The following is a 22,307-nucleotide window of genomic DNA, read 5'->3' as shown; positions in this document are numbered from 1 at the left end:
AAGACTGGACGCGGACTCGGCGCGCGGCCGGAGAACTACCCAAGCGGACTTGGCAGCTTCAGCGGAGCGGAAGGCTGCGGGGAGGGATAGAGGGAGAAGGAACTTTCGGTCTCTGTGAGGGTGTCGGGAAAGGGGCACTGGGGGTCCCGAATCTTGGGGCAGCACAGAGGAGCACGAAGGTATAGGGTGCGCGGGGTCTGGTAGGGTGTCGGGGTGCCCGCGGGCCCCTGGGAGTCTATCGAGCAGCATCCCTCGGGGCTCTGGACCGCGGGGACTGCGGGGCGCGAGGGCGCGGGGGGCGCCGGGGGCGCGGTGGGCGCCGGGGGCGGGGTGCCCTCTGGGTTGCCGCAGTGCAGGGCTGCGCCCAAACATGGCCGCGCCAAGTGACGGGACGGCGCGGAGGGGGCGCCCGTTAACGGGTAAATATAAATCTTACCTTATCTTGCTCCCGCTCTCTGTTTCCCTAAATTCAGCTCGGAGAAAAGATGGATCATGTGAGCGGGACTGAGAGATTTATGGAGCTGAGCTCCCGCGGCTGTAAATCACCCTGCCCTCCCCGGTATAAAGCGCCCGTCCAGCCCGGTGTGGGAGAGAGGAGACGCTCGCCGCCCCCTGACCCCCAGCTCAGCGCCGTCTCCCGGCCCAGCCAGGTGGGTGCCCGGACCAGACGGTCGACGGACGGGGGAGTGGGGACGTTGGTCGGGGTCTGACGGGGCTGCCGCCGCTTCTCCTTCCCTCCGTCGTCGTCGTCGAGCTAGAGACCCGAAGGTCGGCTTTTCTTTCCCTTTCCCCAGAGCTTCCTCCACCACCCGCAACCCCCACCTCCGGGTGAGGAACTTCTCGGTTCCTAAATCTAGGATAAGGTGGGGGAAGGAGAGCCCTCGGGGTTGACCTGGGGTCCTGTCCGCTCTTCCTCCACAGTGACCCGTCCAGCCTCCCCCAGTCGCCCCTGCCATGTCCGAAGAGTCGACCCCGGGCCCCAAGGAGAGCCCACCGGCCGAGCCACGGGCAGGCTCCCGCGAGGTGTGGAAGAAGGGCGGCCGCCTTCTGTCCGTGCTGCTGGCCGTGAACGTGCTGCTCCTCGCCTGCACGCTCATCAGTGGCGGCGCCTTCAACAAGGTAGCGGTGTATGACAACCGATGTGTTCGCGCTGCTCACCACCATGATGCTGCTCGCCTCCCTCTGGATCCTCTTCTACCTCCTGCGGACCGTGCGCTGCCCCAACGCCGTCCCCTACCGGGACGCGCACCGCCGGCCCCATCTGGCTCCGAGGTGCAGGGGAGGTGGGGCGGGGGGAGGTGGGGGGGCAGGAGAGGAACCAGAGGCTGGGACTCTCAGAGGAATTGTGGAGCGCGCGTCAGGTAGGGGGCTGAGAAATTCCCAGGGGGGCCAGATGTGGCTGAAGATGAGATAGGCTGTGGCTAAAGGAGAAGAGGAAGGGAAATAGCCTTGGAAGAAGAATGACGTGAGGGATGGAGGGGGACTTCTTTGCTCTTCCTAAAGACTGAAAAGGGGTGGTCATGGGACAGCCTTAGAGGGAGAGCTGAGGACAGGTGAAGCTGCAACTGAAATAGGCCACTGAGGGCGGTTCTGCCCCCAATCCAAGCAGCCCCAAAGAGACAGGGCTTCCATCCATCCCTCCACCCATCCAACCATCAACTGCCCATCTAGTCATTCATCCTCAGATCTACAAACCATCCTCTCTGACCCCCCCCCCCCACCCCTGATTCCCAGGGGGCTGGTGCTGTTTGGGATCTGCACTCTTGTCATGGATGTCTTCAAGACTGGCTACTACTCCAGTTTCTTTGAGTGCCAGTCGGCCATCAAGATCCTGCACCCTCTCACCCAGGCTGTGTTTGTCATCGTCCAGGTGGGTGGGAGGAGCATTCTCCAGTGTGGTGGAAAGGAGCCAACACCTGGCATGAGGTCTGGAGATCTCTACTCTTCTACCCTGAGCAATCAAGTAAGGTGGGGATAGGACTGTAGCATGGATCACATGAGTCCATAAATCTGGAAGCACTTGGTAATGAAGTCATATCCAGATGTGAGCTCCTACTTAGGGGCCCTGTGATTTTCATTTCAACCCAAGCAGTGCTGGTATTAACATCTAGGATGTCTGAGCTGGGGTAGCTGCCATGTCTCCTCGAACCTGGCTTGCCCTCCCTGGGTGCCTGTAGAGGGCATCAGTCTCAGCCCAGTGTCCTGGGGGGGAGGGAGGGCATGGCCGGTTTAGCCTCAGCTACTGCCCTATGTTCTATATCTGTTCAGGAAATAGGGTACCCTGTACCTGGGATTTTTCAAACAAGTTCAAGGATATGTATTTTTATTTGTTGCACACACAACATCCTGAAAGATCTCCTGATTGAGCTGAGGCAGGAGTGTTCTTACATGGGACCGGAACGGATCTCATCCCTGCACCACGCCAGAATACCACATGTAGGGTTCCCTCTCCTGAAACATCAGCTTTGTCGATTTCCACAATCAACACGTTTATGACTTTGGTACTTAACAATAGTGTTACACTTTTTCAGTTCATGGGTTTGAAGAATACTCAGATAGAGCAAAAATACAGATGCCCCCACATCAACAAATACCATGACAAGGATTTATTGGTAACTAGGGGAGGGTTGCAGGACAACAAAGGATAGGAATGGGGCAGGGATGTTGCCAAGGGGAGGCGAGAAGCCACCAGAGACTCTCTCTACCTTGGATAAGACCCAGCCTCAGACTGGCCTCGCTCCCAGGAATAAGTAACTAGACAGTCAAACTCTACCTGAAAACAACAGTAACAACAAACAAACAAACACCAAGAGTTTACAGGCAACATTTTGCAAATTCTGAAAGAACAGAACTATTTTATGCAAATTGTTCCATAGAAAGAGAGAAAGTTCCTTATTCGTTTTGTAAAGCTAAGATAAACTTGGTAGGTTAGTATGGGGGCTCTTGAGGAAGAGGGAACATACTGCTGGTTTGGACACGGGCACTCCAGAGTCAATGACCTCCCCCACTCTCTCTCAACATAGACTTACTTTCTCTGGGTCTCCTCGAAAGGACTGTATTCATGTCCATCTGGATCTGACCCGGTGAGTGCTGGCCCCACAGCTCAACATCCGTGCTCCCTTGGGATGAGCTTTCCAACCTGGGGCCCGGGTCCTCTTTCTGCACCCCGGGTGGGGTTTCAGCCAAGGCCCCCTTGCTCTTTCAGCCGATTTCACCAGGCTGTGCTGTGTTGTGTGTATGGGTGTGTGCCTGCACACTCATACCTGTGTGTTTTTGGTGACATGGGTTATACAGTGCACTGTATGTGCTTTCCTCTAGGAGAGGGAGTGCAGTGGCCTTGAGCCGCTGGACATCCCCTGGCCCTCTCCTGTGTGGCATCCTGGCCAGACTAAGTGTTCCTTCCAAAACTCAGCCTCTCTGTTCACCCTGCTTTCCTGCTTCCCAAAGTCATCTCCCAGTATAGCTTCCCCCAGCTTTCCAACTCCCCAGGGACCCCACGATGGGCCAGCCTCCTCACTGCCTATCTGCTCCCCCTTCCCAAAACAGGTGCGGTCTCATGTTCACCTCACCACAAACCTGGCCATCTGGATGGCAGCTGTGGTGGACGAGTCCGTGCCACCAGACCCCACTCCTATGATAGTTCCCACAGCAACACAGCCACCTTCGCTCCCGCCCTGACGTGAGTATCCATCCCAGATAACCCGGTCCAGGGACTTCCAGGCTTTTGGCTGGGTGCTCGACTCCCTTGCCCCCACGAGAGAGGAGAGCCTCCCCCTGCTCCAGGCTCCACCTCTGAAGAAGGGTAGGTGTAGGTGACTCCAGAGGGATGGTGTCAAGGAACATCTTCTCTTTCTGGAAGATACAGCCTTGGGCCTACTGTTCAGGTCTCCATCCCACCAAAGAACGGATTTGGGCTCCAGAATGAAAGGATGAGGGTGATCAAAATGAAGGGGGGAAAAGGGGAGGCAGAATAGCTCAACAGTGGATGCATGGGACAGAGTATGTCAAGGAGGAGGTAGAAATAATAATCACAATGACAATAGTGACACTTTACTGATATGTCAGGTGCTGTGCTAAGTGTCTTAAACACTCTACTGTACTTAACCCTCACAATTCCCCATGGATGGATACTAGGTTTGTTTTTTGTGGGTTTTTTTTTTATTTTTAAGAGAAAGAGATAGAGAGCAGGAGAGGGGTGGGGGAAGGGGGCAGAGGGTGGAAGAGGAATCATAAGCAGACTCTGCACTGAGCCAGAGCTTGGTGCGGGGCTCAGTCTCACAACCCTGAGATCATGACCTGAGCTGAGATCAAGAGTCAGAGACTTACCAACTGAGCCTTGAGATGAGTACTGTTAGTATTCCCATTTTATAGATATAGAACTAAGGCATAAAAGGTTAAATAGAGCTTGAAATTGGGAGAACTAGTGTTGAGATCCATCTTTGCTTTGAACCAATATGATATACTGAGAAAGAATAGGATCCACAAGTCCCCTGGTCCTAGTTCTCTGGACTTCTGTAGGGCCCCCCTCCCCCACCAACCAGACCAGATTACTAAATCCATCTGGATTTTGCCTGAAGACACACACACTCCCGGTATGGAAGGGTCCAGGCACAGAAAGCCTAGAGCGGAAGACCCCAGCCCAGCGGGACTGATAAGGGCCACCTTGCACATACAGAGGGTTCCTGAGGATGGTTAAACCAACCCAGAAGGGGTGCCTGGGTTGCTCAGTTGGTTAAGTGTCAGACTCTTGATTTTGGCTCAGGTCATGATCTCAGGGTCGTGAGACTGAGCCCCGCATCAGGCTCTGAGTTGGGTAGGTGTGGAGTCTGCTTAAGATTCTCCCTCTCCTGCTGCTCCTCTCCCTGCACACGTGCATACTCGCTCTCTCTCTCTTACTAAAACAAAGCAAAACCAAAAAAACAACCCAGAGAGGTGGCCAACTTAACATGCTGGGGCCCTGGGGTGCCGAGAGGCCTCCTAGGAAGGTAGCTGCCCCGGCGTTAGGAGTCAGGTCAATAACTCTGCCATTACAAGCCACCTTATCTTGGTGAGCCTCAGTTTCTGCATCGGCAAAACCAGTGGGAATAGTTCTGGGAATCCAAAGAGATGTTTCCCAAGATCCAAGGCATTCTATCGACCACACTCTGGACACAGGACAAGATTCCTGTGTGTGCTACAAACCAAAATGATGGGAGGTCACAGGAGACACCTGCCGAAAGCAGCTCACACTCTGGGCTGAGTCAGATGCCGGGGAGAGCTGCGAGGAAGATTGAACGCTTGGGGTTCCCATGAGGGCCACCATCTATCAGGAACAAAACCTCACCTATCGTGGAGAGCCAGGGGTGATTACTGGTTGGGAAGGATTGGAAATGTCTACCTGCAGGAACAGAATGGGATGCAGCAGGCAGAATCGCGGTTCGATTTTTGTTAATTGAGCACTGACTGTTTACTGATGAGTCCCAGTCTCTGGCGCATAGTAGGTGCTTAGTAATATTCGTGGAACGAATGCACGTGCCAGGCCCTGTGCAGGCATTTTGGGATATGGAGGTAAATAGGGCAGATGGTGATCCCCCAGGGATGAAGGTCACCATGGAGAGGAAGCAGCGCTCCCCCAGGAAGGCGGGAGGGTGGTCCAGCTCCGTGCCTCTCTCCCACAGCGGAGCAGCGTGCGCAGGGTGCGGGCAGCTCGGTGGAGGAGACTGTTCCTGCAACACGGCCCGTCTGCCAGATCTTCCAGCAGGGTTACTTCTACCTGTATCCCTTCAACATTGAGTACAGCCTGTTGCGTCCACCATGCTGTACGTCATGTGGAAGAATGTGGGCAGGCTGCTGGCCTCCTCCACCCACGGCCACGGCCACACCCCTTCCCGGGTCAGCCTCTTCCGGGAGACCCTTTTCGCTGGCCCGATCCTGGGCCTGATGCTCTTCGTGGTGGGGCTGGCCGTCTTCATCATCTACGAGGTCCAAGTGAGCGCGGAGGGGGGCCGCCTCCAGCAGGCCCTGGTCATCTACTACAGCTTCAACATCATCTGTCTGGGGCTCATGACCTTGGTCAGCCTGAGCGGCTCGGTCATCTACCGCTTTGATCGCCGGGCCATGGATCACCATAAGAACCCCACTCGGACCCTGGATGTGGCATTGCTGATGGGCGCCGCCCTGGGCCAGTACGCGATCTCCTACTACTCTATCGTAGCCGTGGTGGTGGGCACACCCAGGGACCTGCTGGGGGCGCTCAACCTAGCCCATGCTCTACTCATGATTGCCCAGCACACCTTCCAGAATGTGTTCATCATCGAAAGCCTCCACCGGGGACCGCCCGGGGCTGAGCCCCATGATACCACTCCCAAGGAGCCCTGCCATGGTCTTACCTTTGCCAACCTGGATGCCCTCCACACCTTGCCTGGCTGCCCACCCACTCCTAGGCTGGTTGGCACCAACCCAGTGGGCCCTCAGGAAGCAGTGGCCATCATCTTGGCCCCCAGGGGCCACTGGAGACGCCGGTGCCTGAAGGACATTTCTCTGTTTCTCCTGCTCTGCAATGTCATCGTGAGTAACTGGCGCTCGCGGGGCAGGGGGAGATGGGAAGGAGCTGGGGGGAAGAGAAGGCCAAGAAGGATTTCTTTTCAGGCTCATTCACGTGCCCTTCTCTGTCTTGCCCCCAGCCCACTGGAGAAGTCTACAGCTCTCTAGGAGAGAAGCAGGTTCGGAGAGGGTCAGATGAAGTCCCTGAGCAAACAGCATCCCAGGGGACAGAGAGAGAATGAAATCCCAGCCTTCTGGCATCTAGGCTGCAGATGGAACTGGAGGAGTCCCAGGGAATGCTGACATGGGGGCTGGGCGGAAGTGAGAGGGAGCTGTGAAGTGATGTAGAGGGAGGGTGCCCTCACCCCTAAGTGGAAGGTGTGACTGCTCCTGGGAACTTGTGACCAGCCCACTTCTCAGAATAATTGGAGCAGCAGCAGGAAGTAGCAGAGACCAGCCTAAGTGTGAGCGCTCTCTTCGAGGGCGGCAGAGGGCTGGCCTGGAAGGGGGGCATTCGCGACAGCGCCCCCTCCCGGCTAATTCAGCAGAACCGCTTCCTAAGAGAAACCCCGTGTGTTAGCAACAGACTTCACCCCAGGGCAGAAACACCCCCCATGAAGACAAACACCCCAGTAAAAGAATACCCCTCCTGCAGCTACAGCCCAATAGAGAAACAGTCCAGTGTGGATAAAGTCCTCAGGGGAGAAATTTCTAATATGCAAACATGTACCCATGTGAGTACATCCCAAATAAAGAGCAGCTCTACTGAAGTTTCACTCAGTATAAAAATGGCCCTTTCAGCTACAACGTCCAACAGAAAAATATCCCCAATATACAAATAAACACCCCCCCTTTTTAAAAGAGATTTTATTTATTTATTTGACAGAGATCACAAGTAGGTAGAGAGGAAGGCAGAGAGAGAGGGGAAGGGAAGCAGGCTCCCCACTGAGCAGAGAGCCTGATGTGGAGCTCTATCCAGGACGCCAGGATCATGACCTGAGCCGAAGGCAGAGGCTTTAACCTACTGAGCCACCCAGGCGCCCCCAAACAAACATCCTTAATATGGGTCTGTCCCGATGTAGAGTATGTCTGCAGAGGGATTCCACCCAGGGCATAAACTACACCAATGACCCTGACCTGAGTTCATTTTTAGTGTGTTCCCACTGTGAATATTGCCCAGCCTGCAGGTAATCGGTTTTAAAAAGAAAAAAAAAAAAAAAAGGTGATCACCAGACTCTGACCCTCCAGTAGAAGCAATAAAGCTCAAAACCTCCTTAAATCTTGGGCCAGCCTGGGAGCCTCCCCCACTCACCACCCCGCTCTCCCTATCCCCCCACCCCCGCCTGGCCCTGCCCTCACCTCCTCCACCCCCATGCAGGGCCCTCTCCAGCAGGCTGGGAGCCACCTTCTGGATGTTTTGCTCAGGGTATCTGCTCCTGGGTCAATCTAGGAGCATCATCTCCGACTCCATTTCAGAGGACAGAAACAGTCTCCTAAAGGAGCCGCGCGCGTGTTCAAGGACAGTCAGCTGGGGTTGGGGGGGGTGGGGCTGCCCTAGAAGCCATTGTTGCTTGCCTCATACCCCACACCTGGACCGTCTGAGCTCCAGCGAAAGATGAAGCAGGCTTCCTTCGTTAACCTCCTCCCAGACCTGGGAAAGGAGCGGAGCTGCAGAACGGAGCTTACGGAGGCTGGGGGTGGAGTTCACTTCTGGCTGGATCCTGAAACCCCTGCCCTGGGCCTCTGTGGTTCTCCCACTGCCCTGCACACATCTGTCCAGGAGCGAGCCGCTGATTTGGGCATTTGTGCCAAATTCTCACATCATCTATCTTCTCTTCCCCATCTGACAAATGAGCCATAATAACAGGGTAGAGAAGTGATCACAGAAGGAGCCTCAGCCTGGGGGTGGACAAGTTCAGTTGGGCCCATTTTCTGAGCTCCTTAGTGAGTGCCAAACCCTGCCCAAGATCCTGAGGTTCCCCATTCACCAGCGTCCAGCCCTTGCTGTCCAACAAACTAGAGGGCTGGGACCCCCGTCTTGTCACCCCCTCCCCCAGCTAAGTCCACAGCAATGACCTGCAAGTGGCCAGTCCGGGCCAGGTCCTGACGCCCCCCTCTCTCACCACAGCTGTGGATCATGCCTGCCTTCGGAGCCCGCCCTCACTTCAGCAACACCGTGGAGGTCGACTTCTATGGCTACTCCCTCTGGGCGGCCATCGTCAACATCTGTCTGCCCTTCGGCATCTTCTACCGTATGCACGCTGTCTCCAGCCTGCTGGAGGTCTATGTGTTGTCCTGAAGCCCCTGAGAGACACGTAGGGGTGGGGCTCGGTTCATGTGCCCACTCAGAGACACCCCCGCCCCCCGCAGGAAAGAACCCCAGGCTGGCAGTCACTGTGCCACATTATCCCCCCAACCCCCCTACCCCCCCCAACCTGCCCAGGGGCCCAGGGTAGAATTTGCACCAAAGTTATTTTTCCAGGATGAGTTTTTACATCACAATCAGGACATACCCACCCACCCCAGCAGATTCTGCAACATGGAGTAGGTGGGGAGGAGAGACCTCTCCCTAGAGCAGCCGTTCCAGGCAAGATCAGCAAGTGTCTGCGGTTCTGGCCCCACCCCTGATTCCAGCCCCGTGGCCTGGCGAGGACTGCTGTCTGGAGCTGGAACCGCCTCCAGTTCGCCCCCTGCCCCCCACTTCTTGTCTCAGTCTCCCCACCTGAGACAATTGCAGGAGAGGATCTTGGGGCTCAGAGCTGGAAGGAACTCTGGAGATTTTCAGGTCTCAAGCTTTTCAGTGAGAGAGGCAAATCGGAGTTACAGGTGGTTACAGACTAGTAAGTACCTGGGTGGCTGGGAGGGGTTGGACAGAGTTAAGCAGGCTGCCATCTTCCTCTTCCCCTTATCCTCAAAGGCCAAATACATTTGTTTATGTGTTCCATGAAGCAAGAAAGGTTAGGAAAGACTGACCTAGCCCAACTAGGTCACGTTACCTCTCTTTTTACAAAGGAAACTGAGGCCCAGAGAGGTAAAGTGATTTGCCCAAGGTCACAGAACTAAAGAGAGCCAGAGCCTTTCTACTAAGAATAATAATTTTCAAACAGCAGAACTTTTCTTTTTCTTTAAATAAAATATTTCAGGAACCCAAGTTTGTAACACAAACAGAGCTGTTCTAGTTGAAGAGGTGTTGGGGGGGGCATAGAACCTCACTGCATGGGGCTTCCTCTTACCCACCACCCCCACTCCCTGGGGGGTCCCGAGGCAAAGCTCTAGGGCTTCTAATCCAGGAAAGGCACGAGATGAACTTAGCAGGGAGAGAACCTGAGAAAGCCAGGCAGAGACTGAAGAGGAGACTTGCCAACTAGAAGAGGAGGAAGAATTGGTGCCCAGCCAGTCAGGTGAAGGGAGGCAGGCCAGAGTGGGGACTGGGATGGGGGCTGGGGTGGGAGAGATGGGAGCAGCGGCACCTCGAGCACTGGGGACTTGAGAGGAGGAACGCACCTGGACCCTGCCAGCAGAATGAGGTGGGCAGGTCTCAGAGGCTGCGGGAAGAGTGAGGAGGGCCAGAGGGGGCGACTTCTCTCCCCCACCCGCCTCCTGGCTCGTCAGAATGAGGTCTCTTCCGCCCCAAGTTCACGTTCGATTTAGGGAGAGAGAGTGGAGTGGCGAGGTTGCTGCGAGACCGCACCCCTCCCGAGTACTGGGTGAGGTACAGAGAAAGATGACGCCAGACCTGGGGGAAGAGGGACTCAGGCTGCTCCCTGCTTGGCCACCAAAGGAAAGTGCGGCGGGAGCCCCTTTGCGGCGGTTTAAGGACGTTGCACCCCACCCACCCGGGAGGCGGGTGCGGTCGCAGGTCTACTGACCCTGAGGCCGCAATCCTGCCCCGCCTCCTGCCCCGCCCTCCCACCTAGCCGCCTCGCTATTGGCTGCACGCCCGGGACGGAGCCCCTGGCGGGGTTAATTAACGAAGGATTAATGAGATCCCCTAAGTCAACAGAAAAATCGATGGGGCAAGGAGCCGGAGCAGCGGCTGCGCAGTCCCGCGAGGGGAGGGCGTCGGGGGTATCGGTGCGGGCGCGGGGGCCTCACCAGGACTGAAGATCGGCGCTGTGCTCGCAGTCGGTGGTCAGCCGGCCGCGATGCCCGGCCAGGCCTCAGGTAAGGCTCCCGGCGGCCCGGCTAGGCACAGGGAGCGCCCTTGGACTGCTCGCGGGACATTCCCGGGGAGCCCACCTTGACAGCGACACCTATTCCGCCCCCAATACCAGGTTCAAAGACTAGGGGCTACAGGGATAGGAGAGGGAGGGCGGGATGAGTGGGCGGAGACCAACCCCTGGCGACCACGGAACCCGCCCTTCTCTGCCCCCTACCCCAACTCTAGCTCCGCGCCCCACCTCCTTTCCGCGGATGGAGCGCACACAAAAGTCAGCAGGGCGCGCCCCACCCCAGCGGGTCTGCGCCGGCACAGCCAAAGGTGGGTGCCGAGGCCAGAAAGAAGCAAAAACCGCGACGGCTGGGTAAAGGGGTGTGGAGTTGGGACTGCCTGGACGCCCAGTCTGAGGCATATGTGTAGCGGCTGCCCCAGGCCCCGCAGTCCCTCGAGTGGCTCGTGCAGAAAGACCCAAGCTCCCAGTCCGCGCTCAGCAGCCTCCTCCGGAGCTGGCCCTGCGCTCCTAGCCAGGCGCCGCGCCCCGACTGCCGCGCCGCTTTCAACACCTGTCTCTAATCAAGACCCACAAACCAGTTTGGTGTTCCGGCCCTCCCTTGGACTGGCGTCGCGGCGAGGGAAGTGCCAGAGGGCGGTGGATTCCTCCTTGTCAGTCCTGGGTGCCCTCCCCCTCTTCCCCAGACCCCTACGTGCCCCACCCTGGTACGCTCCCCGCGGCGGACGGAATTCGCCCCTTTCAGCGCTCCCTCTAGCAACTGTTGGAGGGTTGGATTGGGGATGGGGAGGATAGGGAAGACAGGGCGAGGACCCTGGAGAGAGGGGACCCGGAATCTTGTTCTCCAGTGTCCCCTCTACGCCTGCAGTCCAGCAAAAACCGCCCCTGAAATTCACCAGTAATCCTGACCCTTCCAGCGTCTCCAGGACCCCGGCAGAACTGGAAGGAAATGTACGAATAGCTAACAGGCTCTAAGTGCATTTACATGCATTAAATCACTTAATTTTGAGAAAACCCCTATGAGGTAGGTATTATGCCTTAAGTCCTTCGTTTATTCATTCAAGAAATCTTTACTGAGCATCTTCTATGTACCAGGTACTATTCCATAGTTGTACATCCATTTTACATATGGGGAAACCGAGGCACGGAGAGTCTAAGTAGTTTATCCAAGATCACAAAGGTAGTAAGTGACAGAATCTGGACTCTTTTTTTTTTTTTTTTTTAAATATGACTTATTTATTTATTTATTTATTTGATAGAGAAAGCAGAAAGAGAGCCCACGAGTGAGGGGAGGGGGGAGTGGAGGGGCAGAGAGAGAGGGAGAAGTGGACTCCCTGCCAAGCAGGCAGCCCAACCTGAGGCTGGATCCCAGGATCCTGTGCTAGTGACCGGAGCCAAAAGCAGACGCTTAACTGGCTGAGCGATCCAGGAGCCCCCAGACTCTGGGCTCCTAATCATTAGGCGATACTGCCCTGGGAAGATGAGACAGATTCTGGGGAAGGCTGAAAATGAGCAGTCAGAGTTGGGAGAAACGGGGCAGGGAGGTATCCTTACGAGCCTTACGCTTGCTCAATTTAGGCGGGGGAGCCTGGGAAGAAAGATAAAGATCATCTCTAAAGTCTCCCCGGCTGGGCTGGGATGGAAAGCACAGAACGAGAAGGGTCTCTGTCCATGTCTTGGGTGCTGAAATCTCCCCTAGAATATGGCGGAGTCAGTCAGTGAGAGCGTCTTGCCTGTGCTAGGTTTGGAGGATTCAGTTAAGCAGGACCTGGTTTCTACCCGGAGGAGCTCCTGGCCTTGAGGGGAGCCAGCCATGCTCACAGCCCCTCCCCAGACAGTGCACACCCACTCTCAGCAGATGCTTGAGCAGGGAGAGAATGCTTCCCAGGAGAGGTGCTTAAGATAGGTGATGAGGATGGGCGAGAGCCATTGGTGGAAGGTGGCCGGCAAGGCAGAGGAACAGCAGGCTCCAGGAGTGAATCAGGGAGGTACAAGAAGTTTGGAGCCCCGAAGCCCTCTGGCTGGGCCTGGATCAATATGGGGGCCGGTTCCCGAGTGTGACAGAGGGCCTGGACAGGGAGGGGGAAAACTGGAGCAAAGACGACAGAGAGACCTGGGAAAGGGGGACAAAATCACCTGTAGAAACTTAAAGAAAGAAAGAAAAAAGAAACTTAAAGAAAGGACTGAGTGTTCTTATTCTATTTGCCATAAGAGAACCAAAGAAGGTATAAATATTGAGCAAGTTCACGTGGGAGTGTGGGGGCTGGAGAGGCTGTATTTTAAAGACAGGTGTGGTGAGGGTCTTTTGGTGGTTACAGAGAGGAGAAGGCTAACGCTTCTGAAGCTCAGAGTCCAAAGGCAAAGAGCAAAACACAGTGAGTTAAATGGAGCGAGCATGATAAGTGATGATGCAGTAACAAGTTTGGGGTGCAGTGGGGGTTCCTAGTGCAGCCTTGACATGGGGTTCAGGGAAGGCCGCTTAGAGGAGGTGGGATTCTGCTCTAAGTTGCAGTCAGCCAAAGGGCAAGGGGGCGGGCATCATGGGCAAAGGGTGGAGTGAGCGTGGACAGGGAGGTGAGCCAAAGCCAGCACATTGTGGGAACTGCAGCGAGATGACACAGCCCACAGCAGGGAGTGGGGTCCGAGGACAGTGCTAGAGAGGTAAGTCAGGGTAAGACCAGGAAGCAACCAACAGAAGCTAGCCTCCAAGCCCAGACAAAACATGCACTGCCTGGTTTCCTTATGAAAGGCTGTGCAGGCCATGCAAGGTAGTTTGGACTTTATCCTGAGGGCAATTGTTTGCCTTTTCAAAAATTTATTATTTTAACCCAAGTATAATTAACATACAGTGTTATATTAGCTTCAGGTGTCCCCTATAGTGATTCAAGAATTCTATATATTCGTCAGTGCTCAGCACGATAAGTGTGCTCTTAATTCCCATCACCTACTTAACCCACCCACCTCCCCTCCGTAACCACCAGTTTGTTCTCTAAGAGTCTGATTTCTCATGTCTCCTTTTTTCTTTGTTCGTTTGTTTTGTTTCTTAAATTCCATATATGAATGAATTCTTGTGGTATTTGTCTTTGAAATAAGTCACAGCAATTGGTTGCCTTTGTTGGGCTTGAAGTAGGGGAGAGGCACAGTGGATAAGGAGACCCAGTCCAGGAGAGAGAGGAGGGGGCCCTGGACTAGGGTAGAGGTTGAGGTCAAGAAAAATCCAAGGGAGACTTGTAGGCTAGAATGAACAGGTTTGGACCTGAGAGGTGGAGGGGTGAGGGGAGAGGTCAGGAGGGTGCCCAGCTACTCTAGGAGAGGTGGGGAGGAAGACACCACTCGCTGAGATAGTGCAGGCCCCCTATAGCCTGGAGGATGGGGACAGAGAGCACTTGGAACCATCGGCCCAGAGCACCAAGCATGTAAGGGCAGTGGCAGCCCCAAAGGAAGGCACCAGAGGTGGCCGGGGATATTGAGAGAGCCTCCCAGGTCAGCTGAGGGGAAGCCTCCCACAAGGACAGCACTCAGGGCATCCCCACTCTGTAATGCAGCTTCAGTCCCACAAGGAATGGGTACCTGAAGGGCCCACAGGGGAGGGTGCTGGACTCCAGGCTGCGGCCCTGAACTGCAGGAATGCAACCTGATATTTGGGTTCAAGAAAGGCATGGCAAAGAGTTGGCCTGAGTGAAAGCTTGAGGACGGTGAGGAAGTAGAGGAAGACATCCAGGGAAAGAGAAGAGTCAAGAGTGGTGTTCCCCATGTTGTGCTGAGCATTCATAGGTTGTCTGGGAGTCGGGGTGGGGGGATGGTGCATACAGAAGTCAATTCTGTCCAAGTCTGGGGCATAGCATGCATGCTGTTTCCAAGTCCCTTGTTCATGGCAGACATTGCAAATCAATCCCAGAACTTTCCCCCTAAACCTTAATGTGCTTTAAAATTAATTTTTTTTTTTGACAGATAGAGATCACAGGTAGGCATCGAGGCAGGCAGAGAGAGAGAGGAGGAAGCGGGCTGCCTGCCGAGCAGAGAGCCCGATGTGGGGCTCGATCCCAGGACCCTGGGATCATGACCTGAGCTGAAGGCAGAGGCTTTAACCCACTGAGCCACCCAGGCGCCCCTAAAATTAATTTTAATTAGATAAATAACGTGCTTTTAAAAACTAGAAGGTTAAACCATCCCCAACCCTAATACCCTCCTCCCTTCCCCAGAAGAAAGTCCTATTGTTAATCTGGTGGGTGTCTTCTAGACCTTTTTTTTTTTAAGATTTTATTTATTTATTTGACAGACAGAGATCACAAGTAGGCAGAGAGGCAGGCAGGGGTGGGGGGAAGCAGACTCCCCGCCAAGCAGGGAGCCCGATGTGGGGCTCGATGCGGGGCTCGATTCCAGGACCCTGAGATCATGACCTGAGCCAAAGGCAGAGGCTTTAATCCACTGAGCCACCCAGGTGCCCCTCATCTAGACCTTTTAAAAGGAGTAATTTTAGGGCACCTGGGTGGCTCAGTGGGTTTAAGCCTCTGCCTTCGGCTCAGGTCATGATCTCAGGGTCCTGGGATCGAGTCCCGCATCGGGCTCTCTGCTCAGGGGGCAGCCTGTTCCTCCTCTCTCTCTCTCTCTGCCTGCCTCTCTACCTACTTGTGATCTCCCTCTGTCAAATAAATAAATAAAATCTTTAAAAAAAAACTTTAAAAAAAATAAAAAATAAATAAAAGGAGTAATTTTATCTATACCCATATGTAACCATAATAGGGTATCAAATGACAGCCACACTCGGCCTCAGGATCCTTCTCAACACAGCATGCTAGGCAACCACTACCCAACTAACCAAAGTCAGAACAAGAGAGGACACCTACTTGCGCTCCCTGCCTTCAGAAGGATTGGGGCACCTGGGTGGCTCAGAGCCTTCAACTCAGGTCATGATCCTGGAGTCTCAGGATGGAGTCCTGCATCGGGCTCGCTGCTCAGTGGGGAGTCTGCTTCTCCTTCAGACACTCCCCCCTCTCATGCTCTCTCTTTCAAATAAATAAATAAAAATTTTCAAATTTTTTTTTTTAAAAGAAGGGAGATTCCTCCCAGACGTCAGTGGAACACAAGCTGCCTTCTTGTGATGCAAAGTCACAACCCTGGAAAATGTCCAGCGTCCAGACATGATGCCGACGTCCCCATGGCTCCCGTAACAGACGTTATTTTCCATCTCAAGATCAGACACTGAGGCAGAGAGTGGGATAGCCCTGCAGGGTGTTGGGAGAGAGGTATTCCTCAAGCCAATCAAAATAACCCCTATGTTTCTTTAGAGCACAAAGAATTTCCAGATGCCCGGGTCTGTTTGAACCTCCTCGGGTCCTGTAAAGTAAACAGGGCAGCTGCTGTCCTTTCCCCTGTCCTACCAGGGAGGTTGCATATCTTGCCCTAGGTCTCACAGCAGTCCCCTCCATGAAGCCAGGATAGCCTGGCAGCCCACCAGGACCCTTTCTCCCCAGCCACTTCTCAGGCTCCATCCATGGCCTCCCCGGAAGCACAGGAGACTGGAGCAGCCCAGGCCGAGGGGAGCCAAGTGGACGCGGGGGCTGAGAAAACGGGAGCTCCCGCCTCACCCCACCAGCGGTCCTGGCTGATGCGGCATTTCTCGCTGCTGCTGCGGAGGGACAGGCAGGCCCAGAAGGCGGGGCAGCTCTTCTCGGGGCTCCTGGCCCTCAATGTGGTGTTCCTGGGTGGAGCCTTCATCTGCAGTATGATCTTCAACAACGTGGCCATCACGCTGGGTGATGTGTGGATCCTGCTGGCCGTGCTAAAGGCCCTGTCCCTCCTCTGGCTCCTCTACTTTGCCGCCCGCACCACCCGCCACCCGCGCGCCGTGCTCTACCATGACCCTCACGCGGGACCCATCTGGGTGCGGGGTGAGTGTGGGGCCACTGGGTGGGTGGGGAGGGGTGGGGTGGGAGAGCCAGGCCCCGGGGAGATTTCAACAGCCCCCTGGCCCGGCCAGGCTCCCTGGTGCTCTTTGGCAGCTGTACCATCTGCCTCAACATCTTCCGGGTGGGCTACGACGTGAGCCACATCCATTGCAAGTCGCAGCTGGAACTCATCTTCCCTGTCATCGAGATGATCTTCATCGGCGTCCAGGTGACATTCCGCTCCCATCCCCGCACCGCGTGCACACAGGCCCGACCTGCGCCTAGAAACCGCCACACAGGCAAATACATACATGGTCCGGGGGTGGGGGTACACACATACCACAGCCCCCCACTAATGTCTGCCTCCACGTACCCACAACCACACACACCTACGTGTACCTGCACACCCAACGTGTCACTGAAATGCAGACCCCTACAAATACATCTGCCCGTGCATATTTGCATATAATGAAATCTACACCCCCCACACCCCCACCCAGGTACACAGAGCTACTCTTAGCAAGGGGTACTTACTACTACTACTCGCGCTCCTGAGTCCCTGTCCCGTGCCAGCCATTGTGCTAGGCATTTCTTTGCATCGTCCTTTCCATCTCCCCAGTGAATAGGCATTCCCTGGAGAGGTAGGCATTTTATGTAGCCTCATTTTAGAGCTAAGGAGACCAAGGTTCTGAAATATTTTGCCACTGGCCCAAGATGACACAGCAAGGAAATAGCAGAGCCAGGATTCCAATCCAGACTTCCTCACTGTCACTTCCATTGTAAATACACACAAGGAATTGGGGCATGCAAACAGTCCCACCACCACTACCCCCAGCCCTGGGCTCAAGGCCCCATCTCTTTCAGACCTGGGTGCTTTGGAAACACTGTAAGGACTGTGTTCAGATCCAGACCAATTTCACTAGGTAAGATGGGGTCCTTTCTCTCCCTCCAACTCCTGGGTTCCCCCAGCCCCCTGCTAGCACCTGCTCCCACAACTTCCTTGGACATGGTGTCCCTGGGGCCGCGGGTTAGTCTGGGAAGGGGTCCCAAGTGACTTCTAGGGTTGCCTCCCCTATAGTCCTTATATCAAATGGGATCTGGCTTTGGGAAAGAGAGGTCACCCCAAAGGCAGTGGTGATGAGGGCGGGGCACCTGGGGAGCTGGCCAGGCTGTGTGGGCAGAGTGTGGCATCTCCTCCAGGTGTGGCCTAATGCTGACCCTGGCCACAGACCTGCTGCTGTGGGTTCTGGCTGTCACCAACGACTCCATGCACCGCGAGATCGAGGCTGAGCTCAACGCCCTCATGGAAAACTTCTTTGGTACGAAGGAGACGTGATTCCTGGCCTCAAACGCAAACACACACACACACACACACACACACACACACACACACACACACACATACTCCCTCCTGGTGCAGCTGGTTTCCTCGGAGCAGGGCCCATTTGAGTAACTATCATACATTTGCGCCCTGCCCCCTCCCAGGCAATGACACCAACACCTGCCTCTGTCTCAATGCCACCGTGTGTGAGGTCTTCCGGAGGGGCTACCTGATGCTCTACCCCTTCAGCACCGAGTACTGCCTCATCTGCTGCGCTGTGCTCTTTGTCATGTGGAAGAACGTTGGCCGCCGCCTGGCGCCCCACACAGACACTCACCCTGGCACCCCTCCCTTCCGCCTGCACGGGGCCATCTTTGGGCCACTGCTGGGCCTGCTGGCCCTGGTGGCAGGCGTGTGCGTCTTCGTGCTCTTCCAGATCGAAGCCAGTGGCCCCACCATTGCGCGCCAGTACTTCACCCTCTACTATGCCTTCTACATAGCCATGCTGCCCTCCATGAGCCTGGCATGCCTGGCGGGCACGGCCATCCACGGGCTGGAGGAGCGCGAGCTGGACACGCTCAAGAACCCCACCCGCAGCCTGGATGTGGTGCTGCTCATGGGCGCGGCGCTGGGCCAGATGGGCATCGCCTACTTTTCCATCGTGGCCATCGTGGCCACTCGCCCCCATGAGCTGCTCAACCGCCTCATCCTGGCCTACTCGCTGCTGCTTATTCTGCAGCACATCGCGCAGAACCTCTTCATCATCGAGGGCCTGCACAGGCGCCCGCTCTGGGAGACGGCATCCGAGGACCCGGCAGGGAAGCGAGAGGCTGAGCCGCCCCGCCAGGGATCCCTGCTAGAGCTGGGCCAGGACCTGCGGCGGGCCTCGCTGGCCTACATCCACTCCTACAGCCACCTCAACTGGAAGCGGCGGGCACTCAAGGAGATCTCGCTCTTCCTCATCCTCTGCAACATCACAGTGAGTGGGAAGGGGCTGGGGGGGGGGGGGGGGGGGGGCGGGGCGGGCGCATTCCTGGGCTGGTTGACTATGGCAAGGGCGATTGACCTGTCCCTTGTATTGTCGAGGACACCTGCCTTTTTCCAACTAGCCCCGTGCTGCTTGAGAGCAGGGTCCCCCCAGCGTCCTGCAAGGTGCCTGGCATGAGTGAACGTGCAAGGCATGACGCTAAGTGCTCTTTACCAAGAAACGTAAGATTTCCATCCTCTGCAAGTTTACTCTCTAGTTGGAGAGACACCTGGGAACCTGCTGGGGAATTACCAAATAATTGATCATTCACTGAATTTGGTCAACGGAAGAGATCATCAAGTGCCTGGTTTTCTAAAAACTCTCCAGCGGAAGGAGTTAAGGATAACTGCTTGGTAACTGCTGAGGTCCCTTGTCCGCCTCTCCATGCTGCCGCTGGGCATCTCACTGATTCCACTCGCTAACCCCAAGCAGCAGGCCCCGTTAGGCACCATCCCGGCGCCTGTTTGGCAGATGGGGAAACTGAGGCAATGCCGAGACAACCAGGGTGATCTGAGGGCATGTCGAAAGCCACGTCCCAGGTGCGTCGCACTGGAAACTCTTCAGGTGGTGAAGCCACCGCCACATGCCATAACCTGGCCCGAAAGTGCAGTAGGAGCTCAGAGAAGGAAGTGCAGGCCCGAGGGGCCAAGGAAGGCCTCATGAAGGTTGAGTCTGGGCCTTGAGAAAGGGGCAGAATTTGGACAGAAGCCAAGGCTGGTGGAGGGAGCAGAGAAAGTTAACACTGGAAGAAGGGGGTTGAGGTCGGGGCACAGGGGAGCCCAGCTTGGCTCAGAAGGTGGGCCATGGCTGGTGGCAGTGTGGGGCCTCATGGACCCCTGGTGTTCAGACTGGCAAGCCAGGGAGGTGGCTGTGGTATGGGGTGGGGGCTAGTGGGGGGGAAGGCTGGCTTTGAAAGCCCAGGGCTGAGGAGATGTTAGGGTGGGGGCCTGCCTCCCCCGGCCCCAAGTGGAGTGTCCTGGGGCACGGAGAGCCCCCTCCTCTCACCCCCCTCTTCTCCTCCCCAGCTGTGGATGATGCCCGCGTTTGGCATACACCCGGAGTTTGAGAACGGGCTAGAACAAGAATTCTATGGCTATCGGACCTGGTTCACCATCGTCAATTTCGGCCTGCCTCTGGGGGTCTTCTACCGAATGCACTCTGTTGGGGGGCTGGTGGAGGTCTACTTGGAGGCCTGAGGCTGCCCAACGACCTGGCAGAACTCCAAAGTGCCAATGCTGGGGAGAAGGTGGCCCAGAGCCTCTGAGAAGGGGTACCCAGACCAGACTGGATTCCCCAAAGCCTCCCCCTCCCCAGATCCTCCCTGAGATGGAGGGCACTGTCTGCAGCCCGAGACCAAGGGCAGGACCTGGACACTGAGCTTCTGATGCCCATGCCTGGGACATGCTTGCCCCTGCTCACTACCACAGTCAGTACAGCCCAGGGTGCTCCGTGGGCAGCCTGAGTCAAGGAGGGGTGCGGCCCCAGCTGGGCTCAGGGGTCAGCCTCCTTCTGTGGGACGGGCACTTGGTCAGCCCAGGACATCCCAGAAGTTGGCAGCCCCGAAGGCGCCCCTGGCCCTCCTTCCCCACGTACTCTGTCTCCTAATGAGCTCATTAATTAGCTACCAGGCAGGGTTCAACAGCTCTCTCCTGCTGCCATAAACCCTGTTTGTTTGATCGATTACATTCGGGCTTCGTGACATTTGTTCCCAGGAACAGAGCTGCCACTCCAAGTATGGTGGAAAGGGACAGTCCTCCTGGTCAGGGCTGGAACAGTCTGTTTCTGAGCCGGGAGGGGTTTAAACCAGTCCTTCCCTTGTCTGACTCATGGTAGGAGGTAAGGAGAGGGGCTGGGGCTCTCACACACCCCCACCTCTCACTAGCAGGTTTCTCTCTGGCACAGAGCCCCAGGTGACTGCGGCTGGCTTACCACAGGGACTGCAGCTTCTGGCTGTCTGGTCCCCATGCCTGCTGTATCCTCTAAGCCATCGGGTAGAGAGGGCAGGGACTGACAGCCTGTGCATCTCTCTGAGTCCAGGGCAAACAGTGGGCTGTGCCCCAGGTGGGGCCCAGGGCGAGGCTCAGGCAGGGCAGCCCAGGCTTTGCATGGGCTCCTCCGCACGAAGCTGGGCACTGGCAAGCACAGGGCTACAGCCCCAGGGACCCTGAACACTGTTTCCGTGGCTTCCTGGGGCCAGCAGAGCCCCGTGGGGGCCTTTAGAAGGCTGGGAGGCCAGCCTCTCTCCTCTCCTCCATGGGCTCTTTCTCTGAGTGGCCATAGGCCCCGGGGGCCACGTGCTGGGTAAGAGAGAACAATCCTCCATTTTTCCACCCAAGAAAATGACAAATGCTGGTTTCTGGGCTGATGTGGAGGGGCCTCTGGGGTCTGATTCTAGGAAGCAGAAGCCCCAGCTCGCCTGAAAATCAAAGCCAGGGCCAACCCCTCCCCCCCTCCAAGCACAGAGAGCCAGGACATGGAGGGGGTGGTTTATTTTGTGAAGAGGCCGATTGTACAGAGCAAAGATTGTACTGACACAGGTAGGGTGAGGGATACCCAGAGGCCAGAGCTGGAGGATGGAGGGGTGGTACCCTGTTCCCTCTGGCCCCCAGTCACCCAGGCAGTGGGCAGGGGCAGGGAGGATAGAACAGCTCCCTCCCCACCCCTCTACCCCCATTACTGGGTAACAGGGAGTCAGGCTATATCCAATGACCAGGGAGAATACACCCCGCTCCAAACCCCTAAAATGCATGAGGTCCCCTAGACTGGCTTCTGCAGTCTACGAACCCTCCGTTTCCTCAAGCAGCCTGGCCACCCTCCTTCCTCCTCCAGGCCCTGGCAGCAAACTGGGCCTGGACGAGGTCGTTTCTGGGTAGGAGGCATGGGAGGGCGCCCCTGCCCCGGTGCCTCAAGGGACAGCCCACAGCTCCCTGCTGGGCGACCCATGAGGGCTCAGTGACCTGGTGGCCTCTGGGGATGATGGGCAGCACAGAGACGGGTCTTGAGCGGGGAGCCAGAGGGAGGTGGGGGCTCTGGCCAGGGCCTGCAGCCCTGGAGATGGGAGGCTCCTGGGAGTCCAGCCCTTGGGGGTAGGGGTGGGGTGATCAGAACCTGTCCCCACCAACCCAGCCACCAGGGGCCTTTAGGGCCTGCAACCCGGGACTCAGCCCGTCTGCCAGCCCCAGCTCTGACTGTGGCAACCTAAAGCCTAGAAGAGTGGGTCGGGGAGCATCAGGGGCCCAGGGCCCCCACTCCTCTGGTCCCAGCCCCTGGTGGGCTTCCGTCCTCACACCCGCTGGATCTCAAACAGCTTCACATCCGTGTCATACCAGACAGGCGGGTCCACATTCCTGCGGAGGGAGCGGGCTGTCATGGGGCTGTCG

General features: G+C 56.3%; 3 protein-coding genes across 9 annotated transcripts in view; 2 read left to right on the top strand and 1 right to left on the bottom strand.

Annotated features, from left to right (window-relative positions):
- Nucleotides 1-593: 593 nt before the first annotated feature.
- On the top strand, nt 594-10,294 carry OTOP2 (otopetrin 2). Its single transcript, XM_053447804.1, is given in 14 exon segments — nt 594-650; nt 922-1,134; nt 1,136-1,249; nt 1,251-1,272; nt 1,734-1,870; nt 3,024-3,047; nt 3,049-3,083; nt 3,547-3,563; nt 3,566-3,615; nt 3,618-3,704; nt 5,686-5,718; nt 5,720-5,780; nt 5,783-6,546; nt 8,651-10,294. Coding segments are annotated over 13 exon segments (1,695 nt in total). The 5' UTR covers nt 594-650; nt 922-954; the 3' UTR covers nt 8,822-10,294.
- A 224-nt stretch (nt 10,295-10,518) lies between these two features.
- Nucleotides 10,519-20,604, top strand: OTOP3 (otopetrin 3). Of its 6 annotated transcripts, XM_047707030.1 has the most exons (9): nt 10,554-10,686; nt 10,910-11,002; nt 11,540-11,715; nt 16,166-16,582; nt 16,672-16,808; nt 17,444-17,502; nt 17,780-17,895; nt 18,062-18,879; nt 19,953-20,604. In XM_047707030.1, the coding sequence occupies exons 4-9, from the start codon at nt 16,186-16,188 to the stop codon at nt 20,121-20,123; spliced, it is 1,698 nt and encodes a 565-aa protein (XP_047562986.1). In that variant the 5' UTR covers nt 10,554-10,686; nt 10,910-11,002; nt 11,540-11,715; nt 16,166-16,185; the 3' UTR covers nt 20,124-20,604. The 6 variants fall into 6 exon arrangements, with proteins under 6 accessions (XP_047562983.1, XP_047562982.1, XP_047562985.1 ...); XM_047707027.1 differs by lacking the exons at nt 10,910-11,002; nt 11,540-11,715 and having other exon boundaries at nt 10,519-10,686; nt 19,953-20,165; nt 20,196-20,604; XM_047707029.1 differs by lacking the exon at nt 10,910-11,002 and having other exon boundaries at nt 10,551-10,686.
- The window catches only part of HID1 (HID1 domain containing), a 25,040-nt gene continuing 18,208 nt past the window's right edge, over nt 15,476-22,307 (bottom strand). The window contains exons 19-21 of one of the 2 annotated variants that reach the window (XR_007123353.1): nt 21,650-22,274; nt 18,228-18,238; nt 15,476-15,486 (exon numbers count right to left, since the gene is read on the bottom strand). Coding sequence is in view for 1 of the 2 variants with exons in the window: in XM_047707025.1 (XP_047562981.1) it covers nt 22,211-22,274 (64 nt within the window). In the remaining variant the exon portion in view is untranslated. Of the gene's footprint in view, nt 15,487-18,227; nt 18,239-21,397; nt 22,275-22,307 lie in introns of those variants that run through there. The other variant, XM_047707025.1, reaches the window with a different exon arrangement.

The sequence above is a fragment of the Lutra lutra genome, chromosome 16 (genome assembly GCF_902655055.1).
Source record: "Lutra lutra chromosome 16, mLutLut1.2, whole genome shotgun sequence".
In the NCBI taxonomy this organism is placed as follows: Eukaryota; Metazoa; Chordata; class Mammalia; order Carnivora; family Mustelidae; genus Lutra; species Lutra lutra.
Note: the sequence above shows the minus strand (reverse complement) of the source record. Positions and strands in the feature narration are given on the sequence as shown.